This window comes from Lepeophtheirus salmonis, chromosome 5 (genome assembly GCF_016086655.4).
Source record: "Lepeophtheirus salmonis chromosome 5, UVic_Lsal_1.4, whole genome shotgun sequence".
NCBI lineage: Eukaryota > Metazoa > Arthropoda > Copepoda > Siphonostomatoida > Caligidae > Lepeophtheirus > Lepeophtheirus salmonis.
Window position 1 is genome coordinate 7,561,667 of NC_052135.2, and position 27,462 is coordinate 7,589,128.

General features: G+C 32.9%; 2 protein-coding genes and 1 long non-coding RNA gene across 3 annotated transcripts in view; 2 read left to right on the forward strand and 1 right to left on the reverse strand.

Annotated features, from left to right (window-relative positions):
- Positions 1-1,123: 1,123 nt before the first annotated feature.
- Positions 1,124-2,361, forward strand: LOC121117764 (calcineurin B homologous protein 1). Its single transcript, XM_040712256.2, has 3 exons — positions 1,124-1,505; positions 1,560-1,835; positions 1,908-2,361. The coding sequence occupies exons 1-3, from the start codon at positions 1,436-1,438 to the stop codon at positions 2,144-2,146; spliced, it is 585 nt and encodes a 194-aa protein (XP_040568190.1). The 5' UTR covers positions 1,124-1,435; the 3' UTR covers positions 2,147-2,361.
- Positions 1,307-27,462, reverse strand: part of LOC121117763 (tetraspanin-9) — a 194,707-nt gene continuing 168,551 nt past the window's right edge. Inside the window, exons 5-8 of the mRNA XM_040712255.2 lie at positions 7,368-7,526; positions 7,120-7,305; positions 5,740-5,934; positions 1,307-2,958 (exon numbers count right to left, since the gene is read on the reverse strand). Coding sequence (XP_040568189.1) covers positions 2,809-2,958; positions 5,740-5,934; positions 7,120-7,305; positions 7,368-7,526 — 690 coding nt within the window. The 3' untranslated portion in view covers positions 1,307-2,808. The remainder of the gene's footprint in view (positions 2,959-5,739; positions 5,935-7,119; positions 7,306-7,367; positions 7,527-27,462) is intronic.
- LOC139905311 (uncharacterized) lies at positions 3,550-4,638 on the forward strand. The gene is made up of 2 exons (XR_011779960.1): positions 3,550-4,024; positions 4,078-4,638. It is a non-coding gene; the product is annotated as an uncharacterized lncRNA (long non-coding RNA).

Here is a 27,462-nt window from a genome sequence, read left to right on the forward strand (position 1 = left end):
ATAACTCATTTTATTTCTTCATGAAAATTAAATAAACTCTTTCAAATTAAAAAAGTAATTAATTAATATAACTTGAAGCACATACATTAAACTACAAGAATATATTTACACTTATATTAATAGTTATGTAGCAAAAATTATAATTAATTGGAATTATAAATGTTACTATTGCTATGATTAATAAAAATATAAAGACTACATTGGTATGAAACACAAATATGGTAAGTGAAATTAATGAAATTTTGTCAGGTGAAAGATGATAGATTCATAAATGAGGACGGCTAATAAAAAAATGGAATGGAAGTATAACTTCGAAATTATAAACGGTTATCCGTGACTTAAATTAATATCATATAATATATATTTTTAATAAAAAAATATTCGGAATTTATTACTATCTACCTTTTTGTGTGGTAGAAGCGCCTCTCACAACGTTTTAACATACCTAGTATTATCTATGTCTTGTAGCCATCAAACTTAATATGTTATTAAAAATCAAATTTTTGCAAGTCCTATAATATCAGTGTCAGCTAAAATAATTTTATAAAATTTTGACACTTAATAGGCTAAACCCTAAAGCTTTCTGGATCGTACCTATAACTTACCAGAGATTTTGAAAATTAACCCTTTTAAAAGAGGAATATTAAAAAGGTGATTTTGAATATATTATACCTTATTTAAACTAATTTTTTTTACACAAAGTTGTAGCTGAAATAAAAATGTACTCGTAGCTTTATTTAAAAATCTGTTTTCCATGTCTTTTAGTCTAAGAAATTTGTGATTACGAATCAACATCTAGCAAGTGCAATAATGTCCAATTTCGCTAGTTGATAGAGAAATGTCTCAAATACACTGGATTATATCCATACTTTTTCGGAGATATATGGATGTTGACAAAAATTAACTTTTAAAAAGTCGATTTTGAATGTGTTAGAGCTATTGAAGCGAAAAATAATTATATTTGGCATAATAATTTACGTTATAAAAAAATGTTACACATTTAATTTTTTTTGAAAAAATAAAAAAAACCTCTAGCTAAAAGTAAGAATGACAAGTCTGTGGTAGCGCCCTCTAGTTTTGTAACCTACCTAGCTAGACAAAGCCAAAGAAATATTTAAAAAAAAGGAATGGTTATAATAGGCCTACCCAGTGGCTCATTACTCACGAGGAAAGAAACTAGAAGTTGATGATATAATAGTAATAATAATAAAGGAATAATTGTATCCTATTGGATTGTTATTAGAGCGCTCAGGTGATGTGACGTCATAACTCATGAGGTCATTTCAATTTCATTTGATTCTATTCATTTCATAAGACATAGGAGACTTGGGCCTGTTGAGTATTGGATTCCTCTGCTGCTCATAAATTTGGAATACTGGACTATTATTTATTAATTCTCTTTTTGAGTTTGTAGCTACTAGCTAGTGTCGAAAAAATGGGGAATTCTCGTTCAACTCATTCGTTAACACAGGAGGATATCATCGAAATATCCAATGAGACTGGGTGTAAGTATTCATACGAGTCATGAAATAATTATATTCTACTATTTTTTCTGTTAGTTACTTCAAATCAGATTGAACGACTTTGGAGTCGATTTACTTCCTTGGATAAACATCAAAAGGGATATTTAAGCAGAGAAGATTTTCTAAGAATCCCCGAATTAGCTATTAATCCTCTTGGAGACAGGATTGTGCATGCCTTCTTTAAAGAAAGTAGAAATTCTGAGTCTGATATCGTCAATTTCCCTGACTTTGTTCGGGTTCTCGCCCACTTTAGGCCTTTGAAAAAGAATGCAGATAAAAACAAAATGAATAGTCGTAAAGAGAAATTACATTGTAGGTTTCATTATTGCTATAATTGGTATCTAACCCCATACAGTCATTCATAATTTTTTATTTTTTTAAAAGTTGCATTTAGAATGTATGATTTAGATGGTGATGACAAAATCTCTAAGGAGGAATTATTGGCTGTTCTAACAATGATGGTGGGTGCTAATATCAGTGAAGATCAGCTATTGTCCATTGCAGAGAGAACAATCATTGAGGCAGACAAAGATAAAGATAATTTGATTTCTTTTCAAGAATTTAGTGATGTTCTTGAAAGAACGGATGTTGAACAAAAGATGTCTATTCGATTTTTGAGCTAATATCTTAGACCTACACCATCTTTCCATTTTATACGGCCGTCCACCGCCCAAAGTGCTACTTTCTCGGTGATCACGATAGCACAATTTCATATGATAATATTATTTTATTTCGTTGTTCCAAATTATATATTTTTAAGTTAATATCGTATTTTCAAGTTATATATATGTATATTTTAATAGATTTATGTATAAATAATTTTATAATATTTAAATTATTTTTTTTAGTATAATTATCAGCGGCAGGCTTAATACACAATATGTTTATAATGTTCCGATTCAGTTTGACTCCTGTACACAAATTGTAACTTTATCGCTTTTGGACAAATGGCTCATGAAAATCCAAGCACCAACCTATCACGAGTCTGACCAAAGCACCAAAATTGCCATTTTACTTGGTTTGTTCTCTATGCTCAATTCTATGGCAAAAATGTGGGATTCTCTCCATCAATCTCTCTTCTAAAATCAATGAGTGGAGCATCCACAAGTTCATAATGGTCCTCTATTAGCTTTGCTGACGAAGATCGTTTCTTTTCCTTTAACTTTCTTGAAGCCTCACGATTCGATTCTATTTCCTTAGACTTCTTTTCATTAAGAAGGTTGTCAATTTCTGGAGGTGTCTTTTTGGAACGATGATCTTGAACAATCACCGTTGTTTCTCCGTGTCATAATCGTTTAATATCTCGATCAACAGCCTTGTAAAGAAGGCTTACCATTAGCAGCATACTTAGCTCTAAGATAAATAATACAATCATGCATATTATTAATGGATTGAGAGCGTTGTTAATCCAGTGAGTGAAGCGATCCCAACAACCCTGGAAATGAAAATAAGAATGGAATTAAGACTTCTAAGAAACGTAATATCTAAATTTAAATATATTATTATATGCGTATAAATATTTCTTGGATTGAGTATCCAATATATAATATTCTAAAACTGCATGGATACGATGACTTTAGGCAGTAGGTACACAATTATATTGAAATATTTCCCTAAGTGTTTTATAATAAAAAGTAAATTCCATTAAAATAATAGAAGGATACTCCCCTATAAAAATTAAAGCAAACCTCTGCCCCCGTATTCTGTATTAAAACCTGAAACTAATTATCTCCCCCCTCTGAGAAGTCAAAAGAGACTATATATATGAAGGCATATGTATATATAACCTGAAATATATCTATACACCCCCCATTGCTTTATCATCATCAAAAAAAATTTCACAACAAAATCTTGTATTTACTCATCTTGAGTTACGTAACTTCCCTGATATATACATTTTATAACATACGCTTTACTTAAGGGGCGGTACCAAGGAATGATAGAACCAGACCGAATACATAAAAACTGACACGACACTACTTACAATCCCTATTATAGCAATAACGACTGTAAAATATTAAGTTATTCTATCCACCTCTGTTGGTGCTATGTAGCAAAAGTGATATGCCAAACAATATTCTTAATGATTTAGATTTAATTGAGCATGGCTCAATCACATCCTTTTTGGTACAGTTTAGATTTTCATGTAGGTTAAAAAGTATACGACGATCGACGGTAGACTTATTCCTTTTATCATCCTACATTCAGAACATGACCTAAGAGCAGGTTGGCCAAGAGTCCACTATTTCTTAATTACAAATATTATATATAACATTAGGTACTATCAAGTTCTTCAGATTGGTATGCTCTGATTTTTCTAAATTGTGTTTTTATGTCCTTACAATATCATAAGTAAAATAGTTATAGAGATCTAAATTCAATTACATTTATATCCAATCGATTAGTTATATATAACGCAATCCCATAACTAGATCTATATCCAAAGAGAGGGACTCTAAATTCTAAGAGGGCCGTGACTATGGTTTTTCTTTACGGATGAAGTAGTTTGAGATAATATTTTTATTTATTTATTTTGAAATTTTTTATATAATAGAGCGTTTTCACTTGAAGTCAGCATTGTTGATGTCGACCATTTTGGGGAACTAAACAACCAAGTTTTCCAACAATGAAAATCCCCTTTTCATTAAAATGAAGGGAAATAATAATCATTGGGTATCAAAATGGGACCAAAGAACAAGAGGACTCGAACCTAACTGTCTATCAAAATTATATCCCTCTATTGCAAGGGTCAGCAACCTATGGCACGCGTGCCATAGGTTGCTGACACGAAGAGGCGTATTGACTGGTACGCACAATTTAGAACATATTACCGTAGTTTGTGTTTTTTTACCATTATTATTGATAGTGGCACACTCATTGATTAGAAATATTTAAGTTGGCACTCCATGTCTCAAAGGTTGCCTACCCCTGGATCAAGTAGTATTCAATGCATATGTTATATATTTTTTTAATTCTTAAAGCCATTTGATGAAGTTTAATGAAGATTTATTGGAAATTTGTAATTACTATTGTAATTTGTAATTTTATGTATTAAAAACATCAACTTTGAGGCCCCGAAAAGGGGTCTCATTCAATTTGATGCAATTTATGAAGTCATTGAAAATGAAAAGGCCAAAGTTTTTTTTTAAAGGCAATTATTATCACATTTATGCTATTATTAGTAATTTCATATAACTCTAAGCCTCATTTATTGTTTTTTACAACCCTTTAACGGGTATGAAGCCACATTTAAAAATAAACGAAGCAGCTGTGATGAGGGGGGAGGAGGAGGAGATGGAAATAAACAAGGATATTTCCAAGAATTACTCCGATGTCTATCTTCAATTCTACTCAGAGTCAAACAAGGAGTTACAATTATAACCGCAATAAATCCATAGGGTTACTCTCCGTCTTTTTTGTGCACATGCAAATGTTCAATCCGGCGATATATTGTATGTAGTAGGAAAGGAAGTTCACTCCTCAGAAATTTAAAAAAAAAACGGACATCCCCTCAGAAAAAGATAGCTAATCACTAAAAATATCTTAATGTTCAACTAAAAAGAAAAATAATGGTACATTTTTGCGCTGTGTAGAATTTCAAAACAGCCAGTAATACTCAATTTACAGGACCGATTTTTAAATTTAAATTATAATTTCATCAGATATCTGAAATGTGATATCAAAAATATGTCACACTTTGAAAGATTGTACCTGTCAAATTTGGTAAACTGCAGCCTATCTGTATTTATGTATGTTATGTAAACCCATTTAAAAAAAAGCACATGTCTTGCTTAAAAGTTTCTATTGCTAAAATTACTTTAGAATTAGGGGTTACTTGAAAATACTTATGATTATTTTAACTAAGTAAACTAAGTACTTAAGTCCTGAAATAACATTAATTTGCATCTTTCAAACGTGATCATTGGACTTTTTCCATTACATTTGTTTAACACGAAAAAATAATTATTTATTGTAATGAAATTTGAATATTTATGACATTCGGTAATTTTAAGGAAAGAAGGATCAAATTATTTTAATTATCATTAGCAGGGGCGTTTACAGGGGTTGGGCTGGAGGTCTGGTACAAAATGTTTAACTTTCTTGCAAATATATTAAGACCACCCCAAAATAAAATCCTGCATAGGCCCTTGATTACATTTGATATAATTTTTTACCAAGCATTAGCAGCAAAAATATCTATTTCGACATGCATTACCTTTAAAAAATATGAATTATAAGATGTTGGGGCGGCTAAACAGTTTAAATCCTCTGGTACAAAGTAAGGAGGGTATCTTTCAGGATTAATAATACAACAAGCAGATGGCAGGACTTGATAGTAATGCTCCTTTTTCTTTTGAAATATCCTTGCCTTTTTAAAATCTGTGTAGTTGTCAATGCCACAACACTTCATCTAAAAGAGAGAGAGAAAAATACGGTAAATCTAAATTAGAAACGCTTATTAAATTGATGAAAAGTTAGTTAAATTATAATTACCTCCACCAACAAAGTTGATGGGAGGTTATGTTTTTGGCTCTGTTTTTTTGTCTGTTGTTGACTAGGATTAAGGTAGAAGTTACGGATCGAATTTGATCTAATTTGGTACGAAGATTATATATGGTTACAGTAAGAGGTCATTAAATCTTGAGAGTCAATGTAGAGGTAGCACAAAACGTTAAAAATACATAATCGGCAATAATTTTGGAACATATAGAGCTTAAATTGGTGTCCTTATGTATGTTTAATAAGGAGGCTTCATATAGCAAAAAATCCAAGGGTAAGATTAAAACTCAAAGTCCCACAAAATGTAAAAAATTGAGATACAGAGTTGAAATCATCTCTGGAACAAAGAAATAGGCCTAACTCAGCATGCTGGCATCATTTCTACAATAAAGGAATGTTGACATCATATCTAGAGCAAATTGTTATGATTATAAGTAAGTTTGGAATCAAATTCATATTGTTGAGAACTAATGCACATTTTTGCACTAAGTATATATGCATATATAACACATATTAAAGTACGAATGCTATAGATATTAAATTTCATTAAATTCAACATGTTCAACATTCCACATTTGTGACTTTAACATAGAGAATAAATGATATTTCATTGAGAAAAAATGAGCATAGGCGGAGGTTTGGGCTCTATCGAGTGCCCTCTTAGTTAATTAATATTAGTGAATGAATCAATTCGTCTTGTTTGTCAAGTAAATAAAATATTTGCTTTAGTCAGATGAAACATTAAAAACTGGAATTGGCACTCAGTAGAGCGTAAACCTCCGCTTAAAATCTAATTGAGTTTTGTATCTTAATTAGTTCCAAAGTTGCAATTTTTACTTTTTGTGTTACCTTGACATTTTATGTTGAACTCTAAAAATTTCATGGCTTGTTACTGTGATCATATATAATCTTTGTACCAAGTTTGATTAAAATCGATCTGTAACTTTTGGCGTAATCTCGATGACTACAAAAAAACAGAGGCAAAAACATAAAATCTGTTCAACTTCATAGGTTGTTAGTACATTTCGTCTAGCCATAGTTTAAAATAATTAAAATTGAAATAGATCAACCACATATTCAAGGAATTGCTACTAACCTCAGCCATTATATAATTGAAACCCATGGTAATTGCATCTGATGATCGTTCTGCACCTGTATAAAAGTTGGTGAGTGTGTATCGAAGAAATTGCTTAATCACATCAACAAACTCTTTTGTATAGCCTGCATATACACTTATGATCACAACTTCAAACGACATTAGTACGATCATTAAGAATCCATACTGAAAGGAAATTACCAAAATAAGAAAATTTGTATTCAGCTCTAATACAATAAATCGCTTACACAAATAAGTAGAACTCTGGACTCTTTGGCAGCTCCGAAATAACCTAAGCTTGTAAAAAGGAGAAGACTCCCACCGCTTAATATAAAGAATTGACCAAATTGATTTAGGGATTTTGATTGATTCACTTCATGTATCACTTCTTGTACATTGTTTGGGATCTAAAAATAAATCAAAATTGAGAATAGAAAATGATAAGCTAATTTATCCAAGCAAGACAAAACTCTATGTCATTAAATTATGTCCTTATTGTCAGAAAATAAAAGGAAATATGTGGAACTTAGACCAATATAATTAATTGAGTATTAGTGATTAACATAAATAAAAATAATATTATAATAAAGAATTTTTGTAGTTGTCAAAGATGTGCGCGGCCTGGTGTTGTTTCGATGAAATACAATTCCTCTCCTCTTCGAGTTTCTTTTTGTATCCAGCTTTTTGCAAATAGTTCAAAACAGTTTTATGATCGATGTTAGGCTCCTGGGCAATGCTAACATAACGGTCTATCTCGATAGTTTCTATGATTTTTTGGACATTTTAGACAACAGGCCTACCATTGCGTGACGCATTATTCAAACTCATTATACCAGAACGAAATCGCTCGAACAACGCCTGTGCAACACGAATCAAAAGAATATCGGCCTCGAGTAGATCGCAATTTTTTTTTTGGTTGCTTTCAAGTAGTAAAAATGTAAAATATGACGAATTGCTTCCTTTTGATACCTCTGAAATTTCGATGCATGATAATTCAAGTCGGAACCCTCCAAGTGCAATACTGTCAACAAAGTGTTTGTATTATACACTCACACATTTACAATGTCTTATCGTATGATCCAATGTGACCAATAATGAACAAGATATACTTAGTTAAAAAAGGCGGGAAATACGTAATTAATTTTTTCTAATACTATTATTATGTTCATTAAGTATTATCATCTACATATATGTAGAATTTTAGAGTGTGGGTATAACTATCTAGTTTGAACCATTTGGTGTGTTTTTATTAGTTGAGCAGCATATTTTTGGCCAGCATCATTCTGAACATATGAATATTATATAGAAAAACAATATTTTGGTTCCCCCTACCCCTAAAAAAAGTCCGGCCTAGTTAGAAAAAGAAGTGCAGGGTCTTTTTGGCAAATCTGGCAGGAAATGCATCTTGATTAAAAAAAAACAACACACACACATTATTTTAGTTGGAGGGGAGGGGTTTGTGTGACTGTACTTCTGATTTTATAGTGGTCTATTCATATATCTAATATGTATACATATATATAAGTCTGTTTTTTTTTTGTATTATTACACATGGAATAATAAACAGTCGAACAAATCAGTCTGAAATTTAGCGAGTTGACGTATAAAATAGCAGAGTATTTTCCTATGATTTGTATTTGGGCCTCCGATCTCATTAAGAGGCTGTTTTTGATCGTAAAAAGACATCCTTTCCCTTCTCTTTTTCTATATATCTCTCTTTCTCCCCCTCTTCTCTTCTCCTTCTACCTTCATTTTTTGTTTCCATTATCCTCTATTCCCTTTATTATCATACATTATATTAATAGAAGGAGCCAAAAATATCTTTCTTTGTGATGCCCTTCATATGCACAAGTAGAATAGTTTATAGGCTATAATCCACCCTTTTCGATGTTAACTGCAAGTTACAAAGCTCGTTACATAAGGTTGTTTTAAATTTTGATGTTTTTTTTCAGTTGGCCATTTTTGCTGTGCAAAAAATCTCGGAAAAAAATGAGTGAGATCCAGAACTCGCTGACCTCATACCTGGCTACAATAACTGGGGACCATACACATTCCTCAATGACTTTGTAAATATTTTGTGTATTGAATTGAAATTTAAGGTTAGAAATTGGGATTTAGAAAGAGGTGTAAAACAAAAGTATGTATTCAAATATCTTTTTTTTAATGTAAATTTATTCATTCATAGTACCAGAATCCTTCCAGCCTTCTTTATTTGAGCATTGTTACTTATGAAATATTAGCAGTAGTACCCGGCGTTGTCTGGAATAATTAAGCGTGGGCTAAAAGATAACATTTTCGTTATTTATTTCGAAAATGACTCCCCAAGAAATCCTCGGTGTTACTCTCTCTAGTTTTCATGAGCACACTCACACGTAACTACTCAATACAATAATACCATTATCAAATCATATAATGTGTTCTCTCCTCAAGAATGAAAGAATAATTATAAGAGTTTGGGGAAAAAAATAATATGTTCGGATGATGGATGAGTACTTTAGCCTTATGAGTGCTGAATAATAAAAACAAACAAAATTCATTTAAACATAGCAGCGCTAATATTTAATTCAAATCTTAACATACGTAGGCTGCTATATATATTTCTGGCCTAGGCTACACTAAGTATTGCCAGTTGCAATTTTACGTTTCCTTTGATTAGCTTAACATTCTTGTTGTATAATTGTACTCAGAATGTTTTGACGTACGACCATCATTTGTCTTCTTTACAGTCACTTGAAAAAATTAATTTGGCAAAAAAATGAAATTAAGTCTTGAATATTTTCGTGCAATCATTTTTCACAGCTTTCGACGTGGATTATTACGACAAAAGTGCATTGATGAATTTAAATCTTTGTATGGCGATGAAGCACCATCCTATAGCAATGTAAAAAACTGGTTTAATGAATTCAATCGTGGTCGACGCTCGCTCAAAGACGAGTTCCGTGAAGGTCCTCCAAAAACAGTTGACAATCGCTCACAAGAAGACTCGTGTCGATTGGTGCAAAGGAATGTTGAAAAAATACGCTTGTGGTGCTTTAAAAGACATTTATAAGATTATCACATGTGACAAATCATGGATATGTGCGTATGGCCCGAAACAAAACAACAATCGATCTGTGGGTCTTTGAAGACGAGCCAAATTCAACAAAAGTTGTTCGTGGAAGAAGCACTTCAAAGCAAATGGTCGCCTGTTTCTACGGCAAAACTGGTCATGTGGTGACTGTTCCACTTGAGCATCGTAGGACGGTTAATTTTGAGTGGTACATCACAATTTGTTTGCCTGAATTTTCGGAGAAATTTGAAAAACGAACAAGAGAAGACGAATCATTGTTCACCATAACAATGCCAGCTCTCACACATCGGCTCAAACCAGCGCCTTTTTGACTGGCCAAAACGTATACACATATTAATTATGATAATATACATCAGAGATAAAAAAAACAGAAAAAAAACAACAAAAAAACGACTACATCGTTATTATTTCTTTTATAAAAAATATTTATATGATATACATCAGGGAGCACTATATACAGTGGACCGGTTCACTATATACATACAGATAGAGAGACAAACCTTGCTTTAATTTCATATCGATTATGTAAATTGTACATACTTAGATTTTTTCCCTTCCTCTTAAAGTGTAAGCCTACTTCATGTTTTAATTTAACTTTTATTAAAAGTAGTAATTATTAAGAAAATGAAAAGTTTCTCTAAAACAATAATTAGAAAAAAAAACTAGGAAACAAATTGAGTTACTTTATAAATACTCTTACTAACTATTTCGACAAAGATAGAGGCTCTAGTAATGTATGTATTTTTTCATTTCATTAAAAAATTTGGTAAGAAATCTTAGCAAGAAAAATAAACAAACAAACTTTATTTAAAAAGAAAAAAAATGAACAGGTACACCTACATACATACATATAAACCAGAAAACAAAACAATAATTTACCCCTTGCATAAGTTTTTTTTTCTTGTAAAAGACACCTAGAAAACTGAGATATCTAATTATTTTTACACATGGGTATAACATCTGGGGCTAAGGTAGAGCCAAAGAACGAGGGCACTTATTCAAGGCATATGAAATAGGGCCCCCGGATCTTTGAAATTGTTATGTATTTTTAATATAGAATAATATATTAATTAAATAAAGAGTAATGCTGCGGATTTGTTGGAGATTTATCAGTGTAAAGTTGGGTATTTTGTAATGAAAAAAAAAAAGAATAAAAAGTGGAAGGAGAAGGCGAGAGCAAGACATATGACACACCTGAATTAAGCTTCTTGTAAATATCAGCTGTTAGCTATATGATTTTTGGTGTAAAAATGAATTACTGGTATAAAGAGGAGAACCTTCTAAATTTAAAATAGCATTATTTATCTATCGTTTCTAATTTAGGACTGAAGATTGCAATCCCGTCACGTTAAGTCTCGGTTCGTTCCAGTTCAGTCTTCATATCAGTCCTCACTAGTGTTATCGGTCCTAGGACTTAATTCTGAATCATTCTCACGATCCCTTTTACTATTCTACGGTCCGAAGGACTTATTAGTCCTACTTTCCTAAAAATTTTTATTTTTTAACTCCTAGTTATCATTGAAGAAATATCAAAACGAAGAAAATAATAAATAAAAGCCTGAACGTGTAATACTTGAGTATTACACGTCCAGGCTATGCATCTCCTGTGACGTAGTTAGTAAACTACGTAATTTCAACTGTCATTGTTATCATAAACTGGTCCTAGGACGGACAAATTTTACTTTGACTGGACTGACAAGAATGCAATCTTTTTAGTTTTTTAGACCCATCCAAAACTATTACTAAGTTCAGTCCTTGATGAAGTCACTCAACTTAAAAAAGAAAAAATCAGTTCTAGTAATGGCAGGCCAAACGACCGACAGTCTTAAATACCGTTCCCAAAGACTGATAGAACGATTCCTAAGACTGGAATAGACAGAATAAATAAGGACTCACACAACACTAGTTATAAATTTAAGTCCCTCTTGGAATCAGAGTAGAATTGAAGATCGACATTGGAGTAATTCCTTACTAAATATGGAGTAAGATTTGTATTTATCTACTTCCTGTCATTGTTTGTAACAACTAATATAATTAAACATCATGATAACAAAGCTGCTTTCCTCCAAAATATTCTTCAAATTTTCTGGGTTACCATGTTAATTTTTGTCTTCTTTTTTTACATACTCAAAAATGCTTACGATTTATAACCAATATTTGTGTATATTTGTTGAAGTTGCCCTAAAACTTATGGGTCACCATGCAAATATACAGGATCGATTTTTTGGACAATTGAATGTCTCAAATTGTGTGTGTTTTTTTGTTTTTGTTTTTTGGCAAGGGTACTGATATGATTCCAGGATGTGGCCTGATGATTTTTTTTAGGTCAGAAAGAAAGATCTTGTCCTTGTCATCCTTTCTACCGATCTTAGGAATAATAAACTATGCTCTTGGAGTAAACAGGCAAGTTCTTAATTTCACTAGAACAATAACCCGCTAATTCAACCCTTGTATCTTTTCACTTATTTTTTTCATCTTTACACTGATTGTTTATTTAATATGAGTGAACAAATATTTTCTCAAACTTCCCACAATTCCCAAAAATTTTTTTTTTTAGCTACTTGTTCTAAATTAAGTTTTTGATAAGGTTTGAAGTTCTCTGGATTGATTTAATCGGCCTTGTATAATATAAAGAAGTTCATAATATAATTTATTTATGAAGAAGATCTTCTTATCTTAAAAAAAATATCAATAATTTATTTTTTAAGATAAGGTTATTAAATATGAAAATAAAAATGGTTTCCTTCAGTTTTAAAATATAATAAAGATAAATAGTGGTGATTATTTTGTGAGAAAAATACAGATCAATTAACCAAATATTTCCTCTTTAACAAGAGGACAAATGAGTAAGTATCGCCAGTCCTGAAACACCCAGAAGGACTGCTACTTGGTCTACTACATTGATGAATTGTCCCCCATCAATGCCAAAAAGTATCCTGCCTCTTTCATGGTGCTTGGTGTCGTTTCATCAGATGGAAAAAGAATGTCATATTATTGGTTCCCTAAGGGCGTTAAGATCACTGCCAAGGAGTACTAGGAGATCTTAATAATGGTGGTATTGATTTGCCTGTAGTCAAAGTATCCCCAAAAAACTATTTTGGAAGCAAAACTCGTCACAAGGCCAGGACAACCTAAACATAGTGTATCAAAAAACATACTCAGAATGAAACCCCTTGGACTACGGCATCTGGGGATCTTCAAGAAGAAGGCCTTTGCGATCCCGCACTCAATTGTTGAAAACTTGAAGGTTTTTGTTCAGAAGGAATGGTCTGATACGTCCGTGGACTTCGTCAAAAATACGTGTAAGGATTTGAGGCCCCATTATGGAGGCAACTTTGAAAAATAAATATACTGGGCTGTGCAAAATTATTTACCGATGATGTAAATATACTTTTTAAGAGGTTTTGTGGCAACCAATCTGATTGTTTCGTATTTTTACTGTTAAAATAAACAAAAATCCTTCCTGTGAGAGCGTAACAACTTCCACACGTGAGACCATGTCCAATCAGGAAACAAAGAGGATCAAAATTGCAGCCCTCCTCCGAGCGGGAGTGTCTCATAACAACATTAAGGAACAGGTTGGGGCCTCGTTCAAGACAATTTACAACGTTTCCAAGCCCTTGGAGGCTGGGGGTGATCTCAAGCATTCCCCTGGGGCTGGCAGGAAGCCCACTGTCTCAACAAGGCAAGTAAAGGCAGTGTTCAAGAGGACTCCCAACAGGTCCATTGCCGACATGGCCAGAAAGATGGGAACGTCGAGATCAACTGTTTCAAGGGCATTGAAAAGGGCTGGAGGAAAGTCCCTAAGGCGTACTGAACGCCCTCTGCTAACTGAACGTCAGCGAGAAGTCAGACTTGAGCGTGCCACAAAATCTTGAATGATATCAAGAGCTCATCTGGACGCATCATCATTTTTTCAGATGAGAAAACTTTTACAGTCGAGCTTTGGAGATGTGCAAGATAAGCACCGCTATGTGGCAACAACAAAGCACCCTGCTTCGGTGATGATGTTGAGTCTCGTGGCCTCCAACGGGAAGGCCATGAAGCCGGTATGGTTCCCCACTGGCTACAGATTAACAGCGGAGGATTATGTGAAGATTCTGGTGTCCAAGGTCCTTCCGTGGATCAAATCCATAGTCGGCAAATCTCCTTGGGTTTTTCAACAAGATGGAGTACCCGCCCACGCTTCCAAGAAAGCTCAGGAGTGGCTCAAGGACAACATGAACTTTTGGCCCAAGGACTACTGGCCCCCTCAGAGCCCAGATCTGAACCCACTAGACTTCTCTATTTAGGCGCATGTGGAGACCAAGGCCTGCAAAAAACGACTTAAGAACATAAATGCCTTAAAGGCTGCTGTCAACAAGGCCTGGGCTTCCATGGACGCCAATTACATCCAGCAAGTCTGTGGCAGCTTCAGACGTCGCCTGACCAGTGTCATTGAGTCAAATGGTGGCTACATTGATTAAATTTGATCAGAAACTATTTTATTATTCTAAAAATGTATGAATAAATTGTTTCTCAAGTCATTCGAAATGTCATTATTGTCCCCGATATGTTCTAAACAAAAATCGGTAAATAATTCTGCACGCTCCGGTATATGTTTAAATAAATAAATATTAGAGGTTGCAAAGCTAAATTCTTTGTACATTTTAATAAGCTTGAAGAGGTTTATCACTGTGAATATTTTCACAATTTGTTTCCCCATACAGTATACATGTTTTAGCTCACATTGGTTGTATCAACTTTCAAAAAGATGGACTAAGGGGAATAGAGAAAATACTTTTTTTTTTAAATAACCGCAAGTCAATTTTTTTTCATATTTATGTCCTTTTATAACTTCCGATTAGGTTTTTTTTTTAAAAGAAAACAAATGTTGACTTACATTTCTGGACACAACTATGAGTATAATTAGGCAAAACTTTTGCTGATTACAGATTGTTCTCAAACTGTCTATAATTGGTCCGTATATATATTGGTCGGACTCTAGTATATGTTAAATTTATGTTTCTGAGGATAAGATGAATTGTAATATCTCTTTTGGATTTTTAAAGGAAAGGCAATTTTTATGACGTAGTTCTTTTTTCTACCATATAATGAACTACATAGATCTAATGTTTTCTTATTTGTTTGCTTGTTAATAAAATAAGTATGTACATGACAAGATTAATGCACTCACATAAATCAAAGTTAGAACATGATTAAAGTATTTTGAAAAAATATAAAAACGCATCTACTTTTTTCAAAGTACGTGATATAAAATCTATTATTCTTTGCAACAAAAAATATCATTAAAGAAAACTTAAACAAAAGAATTTACTACTTGGCATAATTAAAATTGATGCACCAAAAATGCAACTCATTCCCTTTTAATCTATAAAGAACACATAAAAAAACCTTCAGACAATGAAAACACAAAATCAAGGGTTTCTTTCTAGAGTTCCAATATGTTTTTAACTTTTCAAGAAATGATTTCCCTTGTATACTACTTATTTACGAAGCATTTCAACATAATCAGAATTCAATTTTTAGTATGCTTACCCCAAAGCCATAAATCATGTAGGAAAATAAAGACCACATAAACAATATTTATACAAAAATGTTTGGCTACACGACTTCTTTTATAGCCGCTAGGAGGTTTCTAGTAATATTTTTTTAAACATTAAAAACCTAAATTTATTCAAGCAAAATAAACAGGATAAATTAAAAGGAGTACTTATTATGCCAAGAATCCAAGAATAATGTCATAAATTATAATGGAACAATAATTAATTTAGTAACTAATAAAAATGCTGAAAATATCACTATTTAAAAAAAATATAAGGAAATAAAAGAAAGTTTAGTACACAAATTTTAATACTTTAATATTGCATTATTTTCTGTTGCTTCCTCCTTTCATTCGTCAAACGTGTTGCCCTTTCAGTTCTTTGTATACAGTGATGAAAATCCTGTATAAAATGGGTATGTCAGAAAAGAAACAGAAAATCAAGATGGTTACCATGACAATTTAATGTGATCAGCAGCAATCAGGTGTGAGAAGGCAGGAGGGGGAGAAGTACATTGACAAGAATTACTCTGGTATCGACCCTTAATTCTACTTTGAGTCGAACTGTTCCGAACTGTTCCGTCTTGTATGAACACACACGAATGTTTAATTAGGTTTTGAATATAATTGAATATATTTAGGAAAGGATGCTCACTACATAGAAATTAAATAATAATGACAACTGCTGAGGGAAAGAAAATTCCTTCTACAGATTACCAATTCCAAGGATCTCTTGATCATCCTCTCCATCCCTTGAGGTATTGTTTTATTATTAGTTCTTGCCAAGTAAATGACTGTCTGTATTTTTACTATCAAGGCTTCCATTTTGAACATATCTCGATGACTTGACGACATTTACTCTAGCCAATCACCATTTGTGATTCTGTAGGTGATTGTTTCTGTACCATCTCTTCCACTCTGTTAATTAGGAAGAACAGATGTTCTGAATTTTCAATCGCCAAGGCATAGAAAGTGCAGAATTAATTATCCACAATTTTCTGATAATGTGTTGACTGAGGATGTAGCCATGGGATAGCAAAACTACTTTTGTTCATAGAAGGTAAAAGTTGTTTTAGGATCCCCGTCAAAACCTATGATCCCCAATCTACTGCAGAGCCTTTTAACAATTGATGCACCATTCTACCTCTGAGCTTTTGTCGTCTTCAATGTGTCCTCTTTTTTTCTTTTGAGGTCATTGTGCCAAGTAAAAAAGAATAGAGTTGTCGGGTAGATAAAGGCTTTACTATTCTTCCATTTGTTCCGTCTCACATTGAAATCGAGTAGACTTGAGTATTACTCTATAACTAACTATACAACCCACATGAATTCACACTTTCAACTGAATTAACAAAGCTAATTATGTGAATGGAAGAAAAAGTTGTCTGTCGTAAGTGAAAATGATAAAGTGGCGTCAACTGATAGGCATATGGACTAATAAGAGCGACACAACACTACCAAGCAATGCTTGGTACTCTCGTTAAAAAGCTGTGAAGTGTTGGATAGAATGATATTTTCATATTAACACAAATACAATCATTAGAATATTATTATTAGAATATATGACATTCCATTCGGAAGGTTTGAACAATTTCTATGAATATTTGTAGGTAGCTCAACAGTTCTAAAGTTTTGAAATTTTACATATTTTTGAAAAAAAAAAAGATCTTGTTTCAATATCATCTGTATACTATATTACGTATCCATGTTAGTAAATTCAACAAATTTGGTAAAGTTAAACTTCTATCAAAAGTGTTTTATTAATGTTTCTAATAAATCATTTTTTACACCTCTTAAAGAATGATACACATATTTGAATGAAATTTAGCCTTTTTGTCTATCTGTCTGTTTATCTGCGTATCACAGGCAATAAGCGGTTATTGATAACCACAAAAATTTGCAAATACGTTTTTTTTACTTAGATAAAAGAAAAAATGCAAATTTGGATAACCTTAATCTTGATGACCTTTTTTTGAGAAAACAGGCCTATATAGCCTAGTGTTATAAAATAAGTAAAAAAATGGTTTCTAATAAAAAAAAAATATGGCAATGAAAATTTAGTAGGAGCTAATTTTACAAAAAAGGGAACACTAAGGTCGTTTTTTTTTTCAAAAAAATATGTAAAATTGTAGGAATATTGAGCTATCTGTAAATATTCATATAAACTGTTCAAACATTGTTAATAGTATTTTTTTATTTAAAGGAACACATTTGAGCCCTCAATTTTTCACTATTTTACAAAAAATGATTTCATTGGCACCTTACTGTTGATTTGCTTACTCTTCCTCCATATTAGAATAGTACTAATCGGTAACATTTTCGAGATGTCAAAAAATAAAAAATAAAAAAAGAAACCGAAAATCAACATAAAACCCTGACAATTTGAAGAATTTTTTGGAGGAAAGCGGATCAACTGTTGCAACGTTCCATTAGATAAGCTACATCCAACTTTGACGAGGAGGAGATGAAAATCAACAGGGGCAAAGGCAAGAATTACTCCGATGTAGATCCTCAATTCTATTCTGAGTCAAACAAGGACTTAGAATTATAACTCTTCAACAAATCCTCAGGGTTACTTTTTATCCTTTATGTGCAAACGCAAATTTTTAATCCGGTTTTGTACATAGTTGCATAAAAGGAAGTTCACTCTTCAGGAATTGAATAATATTTACAACAGCTTAGGAAATTTTTTTTTTTTCAGCTTACCAACTAAAAAAACAAACAACACACAAGCAAAAGAAACCCCCGATTTTCAAGTGTCCACAGTGAGTCCTAAGTTTGATTGAAAAAATATATATATTTATCTTAAAGTACCCCATATTTTAATTTATAAAAAAATAACATTCAAAATTTATTTCAAACATTCAAGAAGAAAAAAACAACACAACTTTATCTTTTCCCAGGCTCTCTAATGGTAAAACTGGCCCATACCTAAATCGGGATTTGGGCACGGGCAGTTTGTTTTGTATAGCACCCAAGCAATAGTTAAGGACGTCACTGCCTGGACATTGATTTACTTAGCTTGTATGAGCTTTTGTTAAATTACTAATATATACAGAACAATACAAGAGCAGCAGATATTGGTGCGTAATGGAACATGAGCTTTATTCAACTATATTATTTTTCAAACAAAGCAGCAGAGAGTGGTGCCGTCTTGTGGCAGAATAATATGAGAGTGGTTTGAAAAGCTTATGACCTAAAAAATATAAAATAATTTTATTTTTCAACATGGGTCTCTTTGTAACTCACCACACTTCTCCCAGCAATGTTGCCATATTTTCAACTAGTTCTAAGCGTTTTTCTCTGAAAAAATATTGTTCATGAGACACTTTTTTTTGGCTCAATTACTCCGAGTTAGATTGACATAAACGCGTCTAATATGTGTGGTATTCTTTGAATCTATTTTAAGGTTACTCTTTCAAAAACAGCCTTTTAATGACAGCTTGAACCTCAATTTTGTCCATTTTCACAAAAACACTAACATCAACTTACTCAAAATACTGTTACATGACAACTGCGAATCCAAAAAGGCTGAAACTTTAATGAGCAACTGTTAATGGATGTGACTAGCTTTTATTGACGAGTGTTGTCATCTTCCCGTTGAGATCGGAAACTTTTTAGACCACCGTATCAGATTTCCCTCAAGAATAATCTTATTTAATAAAAAATATCGGTATTTTACTCAAATAGATGGCGCTGTGAAAATTTTTCTGACCATGCGCCATTTTTTTAAACAACTAGTTTAAACTAAAGGACTCTTGGGAATGAGCGGTCAAGGGAAAAATAAACAATTCAATCTAAAACACAGGGAAGAATATGTTTTCTAGCTTAGTAGTTCTTATTCTTCCCTTTTCACTAGGGGGAGACTCCCCCCCCCTTAGATGGAGGAACATGTAGCAGTTTCTAATTTTAAGCCGATCAGAAGGGAGAACAACTAAATTCTACCTTCATTGCCTTCGCCTAAAATCCTTTATTTTTAACAATGAGAAACAGACGGTCACTTCCACTTGTGGATAATGTATTTTTTTAGTTTGCTGATACCGTATCAGTTAATTTCAGGTCTTGTTTCTTTATCCTATTGGAGGAAATGTAGGGAGACGCTATGAAAATATCTATGTAGTGACTGGATTATCTAACTTTTTGAAAGAGGTGTTATGAATGTTCCCTCCTTCCCTTCTTTAAAGGATTCCTCAATCTTCAAAATGAAGATTTTGAAGCATGTTAATAATTAGGAAAAGTTTTTTTTTAATACTTCAAGCAGAGTTAGGTATGTATAAAAACAAAGTGTCATTATTATAGGTACAGAAAGTTTACTTACTTTTTTTCTCGAAAGAAACTAAAAGTTTTAATACAGTTTCTTTTTTTATTTTAAAAAAAAAAAAGAAAAAAAAAAAAAAGAATAAACTATGGCTAAAGAAGGATGAAATATTTACATAATTAGTTAGACTGTACACAAAGATGATTTAAAAGCTGACACAATATTATTAATAAAAATACATCAATTCATATGTTTAATAATTATTAGCGGTAGTTATAATTGGCTACAACAAATTCAGATCCATGCTTGAATAAGTGATTGACAAAGATGGTTGCTTTATTTTTTTTATCGTCATTTATTGCAAACCAATATCAATGGTATAGATTAATCGACAAAATATAACTGGGATAAGAGATTTAAATGGGAAATTTTTCTTATTTTATTTGAAGACAGTAATGGTAAACCCTTTCGTATTGAAGATCTGAGGCATATTGACGTATGTGATATTGCTTTATTATATGGTTTTAAAGAGCATGAATTAGGAGGAGCTAATCCATACTTTGGTCTTAAACAAGCGGGTTTTTACACAAAATTTCCAATTGACATTAGAGGATTAGGAAGTTCTGTCAATGTGAACTTAAAATTAAATGCATTGATCAAATTAATCTTACTAAATAGAAAAAAAATACTGTCATAACGTTAAACACATTCAAGCAAATCGATGAGTTAAGCACTATTAATTGGTTGAAACAACTTGGGGAAAAAGTCAATCATTACCCCCCCAAAAAAAGAAAAAAAAAAAACCAAATCAATGAATTGGCTTTAAAAAAAAACCAAGAATTACAAAGATGTGTGGAGAGATGGAAATTACACTGTAGAAATAGTTGCAGATCCAGACAAAATTCCATTGCGAATTGTTTTTCAGGAATGGCTTGTTAAGGTGAAATTTAGGGGATCCAGACTACCATGTCAGAATTGCTTTGAGCTAGGTCACACAAAACATGATTGTAGTAATAGTAGAGTTAAATTTCATCAATATGAAAATGTTTTGAAGCAAACAATTGCAAGAAATATGTCTACTAAGGCCCTTGGAGGCATCCGAGATGTCAAAGATATATCTATTGGTGTGGATATGGCAGGTGAAATGGTAACGGAGATTCCGCATGGAGATGTGGAAGTTGAGAGTGGCTCAGGAGCGAAAGATGAAAAGAAGGAACAATATCAAATTGAAAGTGCAACGAATGATTTATTAACGGTGGAAGAAGTGAATCATGCCAGGGTCAATTCTAATGAAATAAATGATGAAAATGATATAAGTAGCTCTGAAATGGTCACTTGTGAAGACAATACTGAGAAAACTAACCAATACTCAATATGACGTCGATCCAGAATTTATAGTTAGAAGTACAGAAGAAATGCTTGAGGTTGAAGGGGTTCAGATTAGCCCCAGTACGAATATTGAATCGGGAGAGGTGAGTAATGTAAACTCAATTGGAAAAAGATCAGGTGAAGATATTACTGTGGAGACTTCAGTATGTAGCAACATTTCTTTTAATGCTATCGGTAAAGAGAAGGTGATACAAGAGTTGCAATACAACCTTCAAAACCTCTGGTAAATCCTGATCTTAATCTTTTAGCACGGGCAAGGTCTGTCTCGAAAAGGGCTCCTCCAAGTTCAGGCTTATCTCCGCAAAGAGATCAACCACCTACTAAAATTCAGAGGAATTAATTTTACCTATTTTAATCGTTCATCATATTGATGTTGTTTAAAAAGCAGAACAAAATTGAAGTTTTTTTTATTCAACCGATCTCTAGTTTAAGAAAATACTTTCTTTAAATACCAGGGGTGGAAAAAATAGGAAATGGAGGCATGCTTTAATGAACAATCTTCTGTCTATGGATCCAGACATTATGTGTCTTCAGCACATAAATTCAAAAGTTTCATCCTCTCTACCCTCCAAAAAAGCTTCATAAATATTTTATTGGAGATAACGACAGTAGAGGTGTTCTGATCCTAGTGACGAAAAAAGATACTGAGTCCTTTTTGTAAAGGGTTACTCCGGCAATCGTGACTTGAATAAAATATGTATGCCCATCAATGGAGTGACGTTTTCCGTAATTATTGTATATGGACCTAATGAAATGTCAACTCCTTTCTTCCAATCCATCATCAGTATTTAAAAGAAAGACAGATCGCTTCCTGTTATATTGATTGGAGACTTGAACGTTCAGCTTGACGGGTTGAAAGATCAATATCCAAATTCAAAAAGTCTTAGATGAGCTTTGTGTGAGGTTTAATTTGGTGGACATCTAAAAAAAGCACTGTCAAGAAGAGAAAGTATCCTGACAAAGAAACAAAGAGTCTTCTCGGATTGACCTGGCGTTGATGCCATACAACCTAAAAAAACAGTAGACAGAGCAATATATATACCTCGGCCAGCATCTGATCATAAACTAATAGAAATCTTGTTCAATGTTGTAAGTCAAAATTCAATGCAAAGCAAGCAATACATGTTCAATCTCGAACTATTCAAACTTCCGCTTCAGAATTTTTTCGGTAAAAAAAGGGAAAAACGGATATATCAAAACGAAGTAGACAAATTATTGAATTCTATCTCTCTATTTACTCGAACCTTTACGGCAGATACTGTTAATTCATTTAGAATAGCAGAAATAGACAAGAAGGAGATGAATGACAAAGTTATGGATGACAGTATTCTAAAAGAAGACTTAAAAATTTGCTCAGACAAAAAAAATACTCAGCTCCTGGGACAAAAAAGTTTATTACTAATGGTAGAGTAATTACATGCCCAAAAGATATTTCAGAGTATTTCCATTCGGGGTTTCAATCAGTAGTCCAAACTGAGAGGATTTCTTCCCTAAAATGCGTGGATATGGCCTGAATGGTAACATTTATTCAATTGAAAATATTAAGAATTTCAGCTTTAAAAAGTTTAAAGCTAACAAGGCGGCCGGCCCATATGGAGTTTCTGGATACCTTTTTACCATGTGTCCGGATGAAATTACGCCCTTTCTGTATAGAATGGGGTGTACGATGGAAAAGACGGGTACAATGCCTGAATCATTCACAAAAGGAAGAATAGATTCCTTCAATCACTAGAGGCCTATTAACGTAATTAATTTCTCTTACATAATTTTATTGGGAATTTTGGCTGTGGAAATGGAGCCCATATTAAATAAAAATATTGGGATGGCTCAGAAAGGCTTCTTGAAGAAAATGAAAATTTCCGATGTGTCACGAAAAATCCAAGCAGCTGTCGAACCATTAAGGAGTAGAAAAAAATATGGAACTATTATCGGAATTGAATTTAGTAAGGTATTCGATTCGATAAATAATTGTCATGTTTTTAAAGCTATAAAGAGACTTCTCCCAAAAAAGTTTTATCATCCAGTGAGGGCACTTTTGTATAACGGTTCGTCTACTATTTTGTTAAACGGAGTAGAAAGCCCGACCATGCCTCTTTTATTCATTGCATCCATATAAGAATTAATCATACATATTTTAAGTACGGTGGGTTTGGTGTTTATTTTAACGACAAACCGAATCTGATCGATGATTATAAAGTTGATGTCATTTTAACAGTAGAAGCTAATTCAGAGTCACAGCATCTTAAAAGAATCAATATCCTGCTGGACTTCTTCGAAAAGTATGAAAAAAGATCTGGGTTAAGACTCAACAGGCAAAATGCGGCCATTCTTCCTCTAGGGTACTTAGAAGCCAAGTGAGGATAAAAAAGTAAAAAGTTTAAAATTGAGATCTTGGAATGATTTGTGAGTGGCAAGGCGCTCATATTTTGAAGTGGCATTCTATAAATTGTGCTCTTGACCGAAACCTCGCAAGGTGGATAAATTTCAATCTTCAAAGAAGAATTGATCTATACGTTGGCTACTATATATATTTCTGCTCTAGGCTACGCTAAGTGTTGCCAGGTGCAACTTGACATTTCCTTTGGTAAGTTTGACATTTTTGTAGCATAATCGTATGCAGAATGTTTTGACGTACGACCATCATTTGTGTTGTTTACATTGACTTGAAAAAATTAATTTGGCAAAAAAGTGAACTAAATTGTGAACATTTTCGTGAGATCCTTTTTCACGAATTTCGACGTGGATTATTACGACAAAAGTGCATTGATGAATTTAAATCTTTGTATGGCGATGAAGCACCATCCTATAGCAATGTAAAAAACTGGTTTAATGAATTCAATCGTGGTCGACGCTCGCTCAAAGACGAATTCCGTGAAGGTCCTCCAAAAACAGTTGACAATCGCTCACAAGAAGATTCGTGTCGATTGGTGCAAAGGAATGTTGAAAAAATACGCTTGCGGTGCTTCAAAAGACTTTTATAAGATTATCACATGTGACAAATCATGGATATATGCGTATGGCCCGAAACAAAACAACAATCGATCTGTGGGTCTTTGAAGACGAGCCAAATTCAACAAAAGTTGTTCGTGGAAGAAGCACTTCAAAGCAAATGGTCGCCTGTTTCTACGGCAAAACTGGTCATGTGGCGACTGTTCCACTTGAGCATCGTAGGACGGTTAATTTTGAGTGGTACATCACAATTTGTTTGCCTGAATTTTCGGAGAAATTTGAAAAACGAACAAGAGAAGACGAATCATTGTTCACCATGCTAATGCCAGCTCTCACACATCGACTCAAATCAGCACATTTTTAATCTGTCATAACGTAGAATTGATGGGTCATCCGCTGTACAGCCTTGACTTGGCACCCCATTACTTCTTTTTATTCTCGCACATCAAGGAAAAAATGCGTGGTAAACGATTTTTGTCGTCGTAAGATGCTGTTGAAGCATTTAAAGAACATGCTTTGGAGGTGTCTCAATTGGAGAATACTTTGGAAAACAATAAAACCATTTTTGATGATATATATTCGCTTTTTTATTATGAGACCAGAAATATATATAGCAGCCTACGTATAACAAACAAGTAGTTCCCCTGGATATATACAAAACCACTGCTTCTCCTCAATTTGTTATGAAGGTAATAAGAGAAACAAGAGGGAATTATAAAGCAATTTAAACAATGCTATTTTACGCCCATAAAAAGGCATAAATCACTCATTGGAGTTGGAAATGCACTTCTGGTGAATATAATTCCGAAAATATATATCAACATTTTTAACGATATGTCCAGGAAAATATTTTTTTTGAATGGAGGAGACAGTTTTCCTCCAGCAAGTTCTGACATAGGCTCATGATTGGTACTGACCTCACCAACGAGAAAATTGCTGCTCACTCCCTGGTATGGGCTGCAACTCAACTAATTATTTCGTTAGTTGTTCATTTATTCAATAAGGATTCTATTCTAGATATAATCCGAGGCAAAGTTAAGAAGCCTGTCTTCCTTACAAATCTTAACACTCCAAAGAAATTAGAGGAAGAAACTTTGGGAAAAAATATTTGAACCTTTCATGACATAAAGGTATAAACCACCTCCTTTTGCGATGGTCGTTTTTACTTCCCTTTAAAAAGAGGGACAAAAGATTTTATTGTTCCTACACCCTGTCATCTTAAAATGACTTTGATTAAACCTACAGACGAAGCTCAATCTATTTGTGATTACTATTTAAATATGTTAGGACTTCGAGAAAATTGGAGAAAAATAATTTTATCTTCCCTTATGTATATTTTGGATGGTAGGAAATTTACCGCACAATTTCAAATCTCTGCCAATTGCATCAAACGTTATACACCATGCAAAGATTTTGAGTTATTTTTAACAATATACTGGACACCTTTTTGGATTGCAGGATTTTCAAAATTCTGCAAAGATTCGTTGCAATCAACATTAAAGGTCTAGAAAATGGACTTTTGAATTTAATCAAAGCCTTGTATTATCTCAAAGGAAGAAGCAGTATCCGCAGAAGTCTAAAGCCATTGATTTTGCTTTATTAAACTCTAAAGCATTAATTGATGGAACGCTTATATCCTATGCACCAATATACCCTTACGAACTTAGAGCAATTTTTATGGTATCTGCTGCTAGATATACCACCCTTACGTTGAAAATCTCCAATGTGAACTTTCTAGAAATGTCACTTAACTACTCATAAGCCCATAATGGGTCTAAAAAAACAATCTCCAGGTGCTTAATTTCCAGATTTGCCATCAGAACAGCCAGTTGTGAATCGAGAGAATCCGTTAATGTATAAAATTCATGGATAAAGGCTTTGAATTTTCTGTCAGATTGTGAGTGTATATCAAACGTCTCCACTGATGATGATAGGGAGCTTGTCCTGCATCGTTATTTTTACTGATTTTTCACTCCTGTTTATTAATTTTAACTGACCTATTTATTATTTATTCGTCTTGGCTCTTAAAGGGTAGAAACAGAAAGAGGACGAGAATAGGGAAGGAACACATGTCGTAGAGGTAGTGAGATTCAGGGTCACCACATTATTATTGTAAAATTTTGATGTCTGTTTTGAAAATAGCTGAGGTAGAACGGAATTTCAAATATATAGCTACGCTATGACATAAAATGATTTTAAAATGAGCTCAAGATATCCTATATCATATTCACACTCTCCACACACTTATTTATTGAATGAATGTATTTGCAAAAGCCTAACACATGGAACATTTGATATTCATATTCTAAATTATAGATTATATTTCATAAAGATAACATGAACAGTAAGACCTCAGCAGTGTACGAACACAGTTTGAGTCAGAAAAATTAGTCAAAAATACATATTTCTTAGAAATAAGTTTACTACAACCATTGGATGGAAAATTATCTTAAGTTACATTAGGTTGAATGGTTCTCACCCAATTTGAGGCGGAAATATTTTTATTTTTTTTAACCAAAATAGTGACTTAATCGAAAACGGGGGACATAATTTTCAAATCACTCCCGATATAGTTTTTAAAACATAAGGTGTCTAACTATTTGCCACGAATTGCAATGATGAAGTGGCATTAACTAATTATAATCTCTGACTCTATAATTATCAAGTTGGGTTTGTCATTGGGCGAGAAACTTACAATACACATGGAGCACAAGTCTCTGCGAGAAGCAATACACAAAATTTTAACCCAAGAAATCAAAATATCGATAGCGGAGAACAAAATACAGTTATATTTTTTTGTTTTAACGAGGTAATGCCCTGATATATTGAGCAATTAGCATGAAGTTTCTTATAACACCTTTAATAAACTTTTGATGTCAACTAGTGAAGCATCGTCATTATAAAGGACTCAATTAATATTAACTAACGAACACTAGTGATTTGTTTGTGGTAAATAGCACAGAGCAATAAATACAGGTCGTGGAACGCATAGAGGTGAAAACCCTCATTTATTATTGTTATATAAGCCATAAAAAAAAAAGAAAATGATCTTTAAAATCCTTTGCAGAAGATTTGAAGTTCAATGACTTTTTTTAAATTACGTTTTTGAGTATAATTACAATACAAAACCATATTTTG